At 31.7% G+C, this 11,835-nt stretch overlaps 1 protein-coding gene across 1 annotated transcript; it reads right to left on the reverse strand.

Moving 5' to 3' along the window:
• Window positions 1-3,465: 3,465 nt before the first annotated feature.
• On the reverse strand, window positions 3,466-4,288 carry LOC149554797 (uncharacterized). Its single transcript, XM_089829051.1, has 2 exons — window positions 4,121-4,288; window positions 3,466-4,020 (listed from the first exon to the last, which is right to left on the reverse strand). The coding sequence occupies exons 1-2, from the start codon at window positions 4,286-4,288 to the stop codon at window positions 3,466-3,468; spliced, it is 723 nt and encodes a 240-aa protein (XP_089685177.1).
• Window positions 4,289-11,835: the final 7,547 nt, after the last annotated feature.

The following is an 11,835-nucleotide window of genomic DNA, read 5'->3' on the forward strand; positions in this document are numbered from 1 at the left end:
ATATTATTTTCCTCTATGACAATTATCAATAATATCGCTCAATCTTCGAAGCATCAAATTCCAAAATTATTTATACTACCAATATGTAATGTGGAAAATACTATGTACAAAAATCATTCCAAAATGTGTTCAAAGGAATCTTCCAAAAAAAAAGCCATTCGTTCTTGTCACCTCAACTATTATACACTCATAATAAATCTGATATCCTCCAGTAAAATTCCTTTAGTCCATAGTTCCATTGGACTTTTTGGCATCTTGAATATTCAAAGAGCTTCTCAATAGGTATTCTTTCAGAGACAAAATTATTTAAGCAGATTCACAACAAGGGCACCAATAGTAATGCATTGGAGGTTTGCAAGGAAATCTACAAAACAAAACAAAAAAACTTATGAAGAAACTTACTATCTAATTTGAGACCTTACCAGAAAAGAAAATACTATGTCCTTGGAAATTAGAATCAGCAACAAGGGGCACTAAAATTTGGGACTAAAAGATCAATTTTTCACCAAAGCTCATGTTGATTACATTTCCTGGCGTCAACCAAGATCAATCATTCACTAGCGTTCACATTGATTACATTTCTTGGTGCCAACCAAGATCAACCATTCACTAGAGTTCACAATGATTACATTTCTTAGCACTAACCATTGCATTTGTTCCTTTAAGTATATTCTTTTTTTTTTACCTATCTACATCTCATAGGCACACAATTTGTACAATTTTTCTAATACCAAATGAAAAAAAGATGCAAGAAGTAATAAACAAAAGATGATAGATTTGATTTAAACAAGATGATATTTTCATTACATTCATGAGGCTTATAAAGCCTTATTTCCTCACAAAAAATGTAAAACTCCAACAGAGCATGCATGACACAAAGTCATAAAAATCTCTTCCCCTTTCTTATAAGGGGTTGAAATATTTGTGTGTTACACCTACTAGTGCAAAAATCCATGGAAGGTTGGATTTTAACTTAGTCCTCTCAGAATTGGCATTTTTTATTTTTTTTTAAACATTTTTTATTTTTAAATAAATTCAATTTTTGAGGTGTTAGCCCCTCAAGGATAAGGAGCATCAAAATTTTTGAAAGGGGAGTTTGATTTTGAGATCAAAATATTGGTACCAAAAAGTAAGTGTTAAGGAAATTAAGATAAATAACTTTTTGGATATTTGAACATTCATCAATTTTTCCCATGTTTTCAATAAATTGGTTTTGGTACACTTGCATTTTTCATAGTTTCTTGATAATAAAAAAATATCATGCTTGAAAACAAATTTGTTTTTAAAGAAGAATTAAGTTGGTGTCTAAAATTTCCAAAAAAAAATAGAAGACATAAAAATTCAAGGTATATAGGCACAATGTCCAAGGCTGAAAATTTTGAAGAAAAATATGAAAATATTTAAGGACAACTTGAGAATTATTAGGTTCCTAAAAATTAAAAAACTTGTTAATGAGGCTTTCAAATAATCCAAACCCAATGTGGGAGTCTACTGTTGTTGTAATGTGGAGCCTAATCAAACTCGAAGGTTTATTCAGTGTGGTTTTCCCCTATATTATTTCTATGGGGGTTTGGGGGAGCAGCCCCAAGATAGAGTTAAGGGGCAGTGCCCCCAAGTGTTCTCCTTGTCATAGAATGGGGTGGGGTCAAGGGATAGCATCCCCTGCATTGCCCCCGAAACCAAAAAATGACCCTACTATTGTAAAAGGCATCGATTGCTATTTTTCTATTAGACGAATTATTCTAGCCCTAATTTTGTAAGTGAAAAGCTTGTATAAAATCCCTTAGGATTAAGGATTTCATAATGTAAGGTGATATTGTAGCTTCTTGTGGTGGTATTGAGTTGTGAGGGATTGCAGATTGTAATCACTGGGATGTTGAATTTTTTGTTGGTGGATGTAACCGAGGGATTGGGTGAACCATGTTAAATCTTTGTGTCTCATGCTCTCTTTTGTGTGATATATTATTTTTTGATATTGATTATATTTGCATGTAACTATTATTTATGTCTATAGTTAATTCTAACACTTGTTAGTGCATTCTTTAAATAACTTTCAATGGAAGTTGTACTAACAAAGTAATCTATAAGAGCAAATTATTCTAATGAATTGCATGTACTAGAAAATTTTAAGATAGGTATAACCACATCCATTAGTATGTTGTAGGGCATACCTCATAGAAAACATTTGGCACAAATTTCATGGAAAAGTTTCTTAGATGAGTCATGTTGCAAAGATATCAAATTGTCAACACAAGAAAAAAACTTAATCATCAATAGAAGAAAAAACTTTCAAGTTGAAGCCAATTAAAGTCACATAAATTAAAGACTATAAAAGGACCACATTATATGTGAAATAATAGAATAGCTCATACATTAGTGGCATGGTTTAATAGAGAGAAGCCAAATTTCTCAGAAAAAATAGAACCTTAGTAAAGTCCTTGCATTCTACTTTCCATGTAATGTATATGTATGTGCATACACATACACATACACATACATATATATACATATGCATATCCATACACATACACATACCTATGAGTTTTGTGTGTGTGTGTGTGTGTGTGTGTGTGTGTGTGTATTTTATTTTATTACAAAAGCTATTCTATAAGAGTGTTTTTCCATTCTATAGGTTTGCATGGAGTACTGGTGTTGAAGGAGTGGCATGGATGACAAGATCTAGTGGAGTACTTTGCTTTGCATATATTTTAACAGTGCATCTAAATATTTACTTATAGATGCATGTTTGCAGCCACTTATTAACTTTTATGTATACATTTAGTTACATATATTTGTTCACTTATTTGATTTGATTTTAATATGTGTGTATTCCTACACACTACACATTAATATTAAATGCATGTGTTGTCTTGATTTTAACACCTTCATGTCTTTGATCAATCACATGACATATATATGTTCTTTTATACAATATAAAATTAAATACTATATTAAAAAAATTAAATATCATTAATCACTATTTATTTAATTTCTACTATAATTTAACTTCATACACATTTCACACAATTACTTAATTTTGTTGTAATATTTAAAGAAACTCAATGTTCATCCATCTATCATTTGAAAACATCTTATCATCCTAACACTTAATATATTATAGCTTTTTCCCCACAGTCTTCAACGATTTTAACTCAATATTCATCCCAAGGTTTTAATGGTTAAGTGAGATGAAATCAGGTATGGACAGATTTATGGATTTTATTATATATAGTCTCTCCAGATATTACAAGATTCTGTTCTAAAATCTCACCAGGTGACGGATGTTTTAAGGCTTTTATTATAAAATCTATTCACAATTAAAATTAAAAATCCCATTGGTCTCACCTCCACCTAAAAAATGGTAATAGCACCTAGTCTACTTGATAAAAGATCCATGACATCCATGCAATCTTTACCAAGGTGGTGAACCCTTGAAGAGGCCTGCCATGCATCTTACCAAACAAATCACTCCGAACTGCCATCTTTCATTCTTGCTTCGACATCTCTATCCCTATTACCTATTACAGAATAAGAAGAAGAAACAAAATCTGTAGAATACATAACAGGCACCAGCAGTGCTGATCCTAGGAAAACTGGCAGAGGCCCTACGATCCAGAGAAACAAAGGAAACCCAGCATAAAACACCCTGTTACCCACTATATTGAATGCAAAACCTCTTTCCAACATCTCACAGACATAATCTGTGCTAATCAGATTATGTCTTCCTACTGGAGTCGCTATCAAAGAGCCAACTTCACACTGGTAGCAGATGGACAGAGAATGGCAGATAAAAGAGAAGATGAAAAACGTGAGTATTAACAAGAACTTTATTGCCAATATGAATTCTCCATGGGAGCCAAAGTGTGTGTTATTTAGAGGCTCTTTAATAGTGTAGGTGCTGCTGATCATAGCAGCCAGTCCACAACCCAACATAATTGAAGTCACTGCCATCAACACACATCCCATTATGCTGTTCCTCAGCGTCTGCACCGCTAGAACCCCATTTTTATCACCACCACCCTGCAATACAGAAAACACACATATTCATGATCCATAAATCAATTCATACCAACCTTTTAAAAAAACCTCCAAATTAACAGTCTTATAAATGATCTCTTACGTTGATCATGCCTTTAACCCAAAGCCTCCTTCCAATTCTGTTGATGCCAATCACAGTGTTGAGAGGGCGATTCTTAACTCTATACCACAAGAAAACATGGTACAAGATGGATAGCACAAAACTCAAAGGGACAAGAACGAGATCTACCAAATCTTTCCTGCACTCCATAGTTTGGTTTCAATGAGATGAGATTCTAGTGAAACCCTAGTTGGTATATGAAAGTTTTATAGTGCTTGTAACAGATGCTGAGTTGTGATGCACTTTAGGTATAATCGTACTATTATTCATGTATTATAAACAATGGCATACTTGGTACATTGAATTTGGTCGTCTTTTGATGGTTTTGAATCACATCTCAGTAGGCATGCGTGTAAAGCTTAGAGCATTCATATGTATAAAAAATTACGTTGAACTTTATCCCCTTCAATTATGTGTTGTTGATTCATATATGCGCAATTGGCTTTGTGGTTTTGTGGCGTAATAAAATTCTAAAACCCAAAGTTGGCTTTTGAGCATGAAAGAAAGCTACTTTTGAGGGCAAAGTAGGCTCCAGTAACCGTTTTCTCTATGGTGCTGTCTTATCATATTCCATAAATGTCTAAACGACAAACTGAAATGCTCATTATTTTCTCAGTTGTATATTTTGTCCAGTAAGAAATCTATGCATCATTGGTCATGGAATTTCATCGAGAAACACTACGTGGAATTTGTCTCTGTCTCTTTTGGTGGCATGACAATCCTCAGAATAAGAAGCCTTCTCCTTTCAAGAAGAAACCAACCATTACCTCACCTCATGATTTCATTCCTTGACATCTTTACTGATGGCAATTCGCAACACCAATGCAAGGCTCTGAAAGTGTGAGCCACTCACCGTATTGGGCCTCCGCAATGCACAGATTGCAAAGTTCAAAAGATAGTGCGCTATTAGAACATAATATCGTTCAATTCTATCTTATTTGTTTTGTGGCACTTGATGACTTTTCAGGGTCTCTGTTTCGTAGAATTATAGAATGATAGAATTTAGAAATATTGTAATTTGTCAATTTAGCAAATTTTAAATTTGGAAAATACTTTTTGGAATATGGCTGGAATCATTTGATTCAACTGAATAATAACAAGAACTGTTATCCTACTAAGCATGTCACTTCATCAATATCCATAAAACTAGCTATATATACCTCTATATATATTACGCCGAGAGTAATCGTTCTCGAGGCGCCTATTTTTATGTAATCCCAAAGTTATTTTAATCGAAGTTGGGATTAATGAAAATAAAAATAGGCGCCTCGAGAACGATTACTCTCGGCGTAATATATATAGAGGTATATATAGTTAGTGACAGTCGCGGCACAATAGGAAAAATATTTACTTTTTATTTTTTATTTTGATAAGGTTACTATAAAATTGTTAATTAATTTTTAATTAGAGTTGTATGAAGTTAGTATAAAATTATGCTTCAAAATATTTTTAAAAATTTAATATAAGGAGTTTAATATAGATTAAAAATATATTTTTTATTTTTGGGATATTGTAATGTAAAATGTTATAGTCATACATAGATATATGGTTAGGGAAAAAGTTACCATTATAGTTAATGTTAACCTTAGGGATAGAATTAGGGTTAGGGTTAGCACTAGAGTTAGGGTTGGAGTTAGGGTTAGGGTTTGAGCTATGGTTAAGGTTAGGGATAGAGTTATGGTTATGGTTATTGTTAGAGTTATGGTTATGGTTTAGATTAGAGTTATGTTTATGGTTAAGGTTAGGGTTAATGTTATGGTCATGGTTAAGGTTAGGGTTAGAGTTATGGTTATGGTTATGATTAGGGTTAGTGTTAGGGTTATAGTAAGGCTAACGTTAGAGTTATGCTCATGGTTAAGGCTAGGGTTAGAGTTATGCTTATAGTTAGGGTTAGGGATAAGATTAGAGTCCAATTATGGTAGAGTTAGAATTAGGGTTAGAGTTAGGTGTAGAGTTATGTTTATGGTTAAGGTTAGGGTTAGAGTAATGCTCATGGTTAAGGTTAGGGTTACGGTTAAGGTTTGAGTCAAATATTATTTTAAATTTAATATAAGGAGTTTAATTTAGATAAAAATATATATTTTATTTTTGGGATATTGTAATGTAAAATGTTATAGTCATACGTAGATATATGGTTAGGGACAAAGTTAGGGTAAGGGTTTGAGTTAGGGTTAAGGTTAGGGTTAGGGTTAGGGTTAGATTCTAATTATGGTAGAGTTAGATTTATGGTTAGAGTTAGGGGTAGGGTTAAGGTTAGTGTTAGAATTAGAATTAGGGTTAAGATTAGGATTAGAGTTAGGGTTAGGATTAGGGTTATAGATAGGGTTAGGGTTAGGGTTAGGGTTAGGGCTAGGGTTAGGTTTAGGGTTAGAGTATGAGTTAGGGTTAGAGTTTGAGTTAGGGTTAGGGTTATAGTTTGAGTTAGGGGTAGACAGAGCATTATAATTTGGGTTAGGATTAGGGTTAGGTTTAGGGTTTGAGTTTGAGTTATGGTTAGAGTTAGGGTTAGAACTAGAGCTAGAGTTAGAGTTAGGGTTAGAATTAGGGTTAGTTTTAGGGTTTGAGTTACCAATAGAGTTAATTTTACAGTTGGGTTAATGTTAGAGTTAGGGTTAGGGTTAGAGTTTTGAGTCAAGGTTAGGGTTAGAGTTAGGGTTAGGGTTAAAATTAAAATCCAATTATGGTAGAGTTAGATTTACAGTTAGAGTTATGGGTAGGGGTAGGGTTAGGCTTACAGTTAGGGTTAGAGTTAGATTTAGGGTTAGGGTTAGGGTTAGGGTTAGGTTTATATTTAGAGTTAGGGTTATATATAGAGAGAGTTATATCAATGTTAAGGTTAGGGTAAGGGGATTGAGTCAGGGTTAAGGTTAGAGTTAGGGTTAGGGTTTTAGTCAGGATTAAAGTTAGGGTTAGGGTTAGAGTCTAATTATGGTAGAGTTAGATTTACAGAGAGTTAGATTTAGGGTTAGAGTTAGGGGTAGGGTTAGGGTTAGGGTTAGGGTTAGAGATAGGGGTAGACAAAGGGTTAGGCTTAGGCTTAGGGTTAGGGTTAGGGTCAAGGTTAGGGTTAGGTTTAGGGTTAGAATATGAGTTACGGTTAGAGTTTGAGGTATAGTTAGGGCTATAGTTTGAGTTAGGGGTAGACAGAGTATTAGAATCCTAGCTATGATTAGGGTTAGGTTTTGGGTTACGGTTATGGTTACGGTTAAGGTTAGAGTTAGGTTTAGGGTTATATTTATAGTTAGGGTTAAAGTCCAATTATGGTAGAGTTAGATTCAGGGTTACAGTTAGTGGTAGGGATAGGGTTACAATTATAGTTAGGGTTAGGGTTAGGGTTAGAGTTAGAGGAAGGGTTATATTTAGAAGTTTTCTTATGGTCACAGTTATAGTTAGGAGGGGAGTAAGGGTTGGGATTTTAGATTATATTTATTATTATATAAGGTTCCCTATATAATAATATGTATATTCCCATGCTCATGGATAAGGTTAGGGAAAGAAGTAGGACTGTGGTTATTAGTGTTACATTTAGAATTTCATTTAGGAGGGCATTGTGTGCTATTTTTTCCCCCTATTCAACCCATCACTAATGTCTAATCTGAGAGACCTTAAATGGGATAGGTTCTTTGCAGAGGGTTAACATCACTAAAGTTGTCGGCTAACATTTTGTGTTGGCTCGATTTCTTCATTGACCACGCTGGCTCATTTTTTCTTGGTCAGGTTGATTCATGCTGCGAGATTCGATAACTCTTATTTCTTCACGAGCTATCTTCCCATCTTCCCAAAAGTGCAAGATGTTGCCATGCATTCCCATTCTAACATTTCTTTATATGCTAGTGTCTTCGAAACACTCTAAAGCCTAGAATTGCACAAGATGCTGCCATGCATCTCCATTCTAATGCATCGTCATGCTACATTGTTTCTTCAATTCTCTGAAGCCCAAAATTGCATAATGCTACCACGCATTTCCTTTCCAACATTTCCTCACTCCACAATGCTTTCATGAGTCTTTAAGACCCAAAATTGTGCCACATGGAGGGGGTTCACACCTTTTGTGCTATCTGCTTCATTTGTTGGGAGGAATCTCTTCACTACATCTTAGTCATCCATTAAAAATAAAGCCAATCTTGATCAACGAATGTGACTTAATCCTTCATTGGGAGGAGTTTCCTCGTTGCATCTCAGTCATCCTTTTTGAGGGGAGAATCTACATCGACGGTTGTGACTTAATCCTTCATTGGTGAGGATTCACGATGCATCTATGCCGTCTATTTTGAGAGGAAGACCTTCATCGATGACCGTCATTCATTTTTGGGGAAACCAAATTCCCCCTTGGGATCAACCTTGAATTTTTTGTGGGAGGTTAAGACATCATGTTATCTCTTTTCATAGTTTTTTGCCAGCGACATGAATGTCTTTCCTCTTCTTTCCATGAGTCTCCATTCTAGCGCCTCCTTAAGCTGCATTGTTTCTGCAATGCTCTAAAGCCCAAAATTGCATCATGCTACTACATGTCACCTTTATGACATTTCCTCACTCTGTAGTGCTTTCGCAAGGCTCCAAGACCCAGAATTGTGCCATGTAGCGGGGGTCCCCACCTTTCGTGCTATGGTTACAATTTAGATTTTAGGGTTATGGTTAGAATCAAGGTCAATTCTAGAGTTTATAGAATATTTAGAGTTAAGATTAGGGATTAAATATACATGAGGGTTAGCATTGGGTTGTATGATAATTACGGTTAGGATTATAGTTAGATATATCATTTAGATTAGGTTTTAGTCAGGGTTTAATTAGACTTAAGATTAGGGTGAGGATCAGGGTGAAGTCTATATTAGGGTTCATATCATGGTAGGATTGAAACTAATGTTAGGGTTAACATTGAAATTATGATTAGGGGTAAGGTGAAGATTTATATTTGGTCATGATTATGGTTTGTGCTAGGATTAGGGTCTAAGCTATGATTAATTTTATGATTGTACCTTTAGGGTTAGGGTTTTGTTTAAGTTTATGATTATGGTTACAACTATGGTTTATGGTTCAAGTTTAAAGTTGGGAATGTGATTAGGATCAGGGATTAGTAAATTTTTTAAGAGTTCGGTTATAGGTTTACACCATGGTTAGGACCTTGGGACTGGATTTAGAGTTTAATACCATGGTTATCCATATAGGTAGGTTTAGGATTTTGATCAATATTTTGGAGTTTTTTTTTACATTATGGTTAAGGGTTAGATTTTAGGGTTAGGACTATAACCAATATTAGTATGTAGGTTTTTGGTTTAGATTATGGTTTGGACTGAGATTTTCATTATATCAATAGGGATATGTTTTAGTGCTATAATTATAGTTTAATGTTGGATTATAGTTATATTGTACATCATTGTTGGGGCTAGGGCTAAGGTAGGGGTTGTTGTTAGGGTTAACTAAGGATGAAAATTAGGATGGTTTATCTTTTCAAGTAGAAAAAAAAACTCATATTGATTCAAAAACAAAGAAATTATACTTCGAAAATATTTTTCTATGTCATAATAGATTCATTTATTTTAATTATTGTATTAGTTAATTAGTTGTTTGATGTTTCAAAGTAAACATGGCTTATTTTATTTAAATTTAAATAATATTATTGTTTTGAATTGAATTTAGCTTAATTGTTAATGATCATATTTATATTTCTAATATTAACTCCAATTTGATCAAAGACCAAATATATTTTTGGTATTTTTGTAAACGAACTTGCTTAACACTTCCCTATTTCAAAGTTAATAAAATATCATTTCTATTGTCTTAGATTTGAGAGTAAGTATATTAAATAAGTAATAATAAATGAACATTATGATTAATATATTTCTAAAATAAAAATATATTACTTAAAAACTTGTTTACTTTAAATGAATAAAGTACTCATTTACTTGTAAATTTTAAAAATAGAAATTAATCTACATATATATAAAATATTTATTCTTTTTCCTATTTGCATACAAATTAATTAAAATCTAAACTTTAAACTACATAAATATTTTTAAAATATATATCCATCAATAAATAGTTTAGAATAAAGTAAAATCTAAAAATTAGACACATATAGAATCTTTTTAATTTCTATATACATGTTTTTCTAATTTATTTCTACAAACATGCAACTGATATTTCTATTATCCATTTTTTTCCATTCTAAAAAAATCTAGATGTAAATAGAATTTTTTTAGATGCATGCAATCTTTCTAATTTTTTCTACATACATATATTAACATTTCTATTTTATATTTTATTTTTTACATTATGGTTATTTCAATCAAAATATGTAGATGTAAATAGAATTCTTTTCAAAAAAATTATTTAAATTTAAATAACATTATTGTTTTGAACTGAATTTAGCTTAATTGTTAATGATCATATTTATATTTCTAATATTAACTCCAATTTGATCAAAGACCAAATATATTTTTGGTATTTTTGTAAATGAACTTGCTTAACACTTCCCTATTTCAAAGTTAATAAAATATCATTTCTATTGTCTTAGATTTGAGAGTAAGTATATTAAATAAGTAATAATAAATGAACATTATGATTAATATATTTCTAAAATAAAAATATATTACTTAAAAACTTGTTTACTTTAAATGAATAAAGTACTCATTTACTTGTAAATTTTAAAAATAGAAATTAATCTACATATATATAAAATATTTATTCTTTTTCCTATTTGCATACAAATTAATTAAAATCTAAACTTTAAACTACATAAATATTTTTAAAATATATATCCATCAATAATTAGTTTAGAATAAAGTAAAATCTAAAAATTAGACACATATAGAATCTTTTTAATTTCTAGATACATGTTTTTCTAATTTATTTCTACAAACATGCAACTGATATTTCTATTATCCATTTTTTTCCATTCTAACAAAATCTAGATGTAAATAGAATTTTTTTAGATGCATGCAATCTTTCTAATTTTTTCTACATACATATATTAACATTTCTATTTTATATTTTGTTTTTACATTATGTTTATTTCAATCAAAATATCTAGATGTAAATAGAATTCTTTTCAATAAATCTAGATGTATGTAGAATTCTTTTAATTTTTTACATACATAAAATCTTTCTAATTTTTTTCTACATACATAAAAGAATAATTTCTATTTTCTATTTTAAAAAAAAAGCTATCATAAAGATTGATAAAAAAATTGATTGCATATGCATTCTTTAGTTTGTGCACTAAATGCACAAAATAAATTGTATAGATTAAAACTTCCCGTGTTGGGCACGGGAATATACAATAGAAATATCAGTTACCAAGAATAGTCGGCCATAAGCAATCAAATCTTAAACTCTACAAAATTTCTTGCAAGCAATCTTTGTTCTGTCTTCGGCTGAAAAGGAAAAAAAGAATTTCAGATCTGAGATTGTTTAGATTGCCCTATTCGATTCAAAAAGCCATGGAAGTCACCACAATTACATCTCCAAGAGGCCTAATGTGCCTTGATTCAGTACCCACATGCTTATCTCCACGAAAAACTCTGCACAGGTCCTCTAGTGGCCTCAATTTCGGTCATATGAACATAATTCTAAATCTAAATGAAATTAATTAAAATTGAAATATAAATCAAAGTAGAATATTATAACTAATTTTGAATTTCAATTTACTTCTACATCTAAATCTAAATGAAAATGTAAATAAAAAATAAAAAATCTCA

The sequence above is a fragment of the Cupressus sempervirens genome, chromosome 5, assembly GCF_028749045.1.
Source record: "Cupressus sempervirens isolate cs-2001-9-10 chromosome 5, ASM2874904v1, whole genome shotgun sequence".
NCBI classification, from domain to species: domain Eukaryota; kingdom Viridiplantae; phylum Streptophyta; class Pinopsida; order Cupressales; family Cupressaceae; genus Cupressus; species Cupressus sempervirens.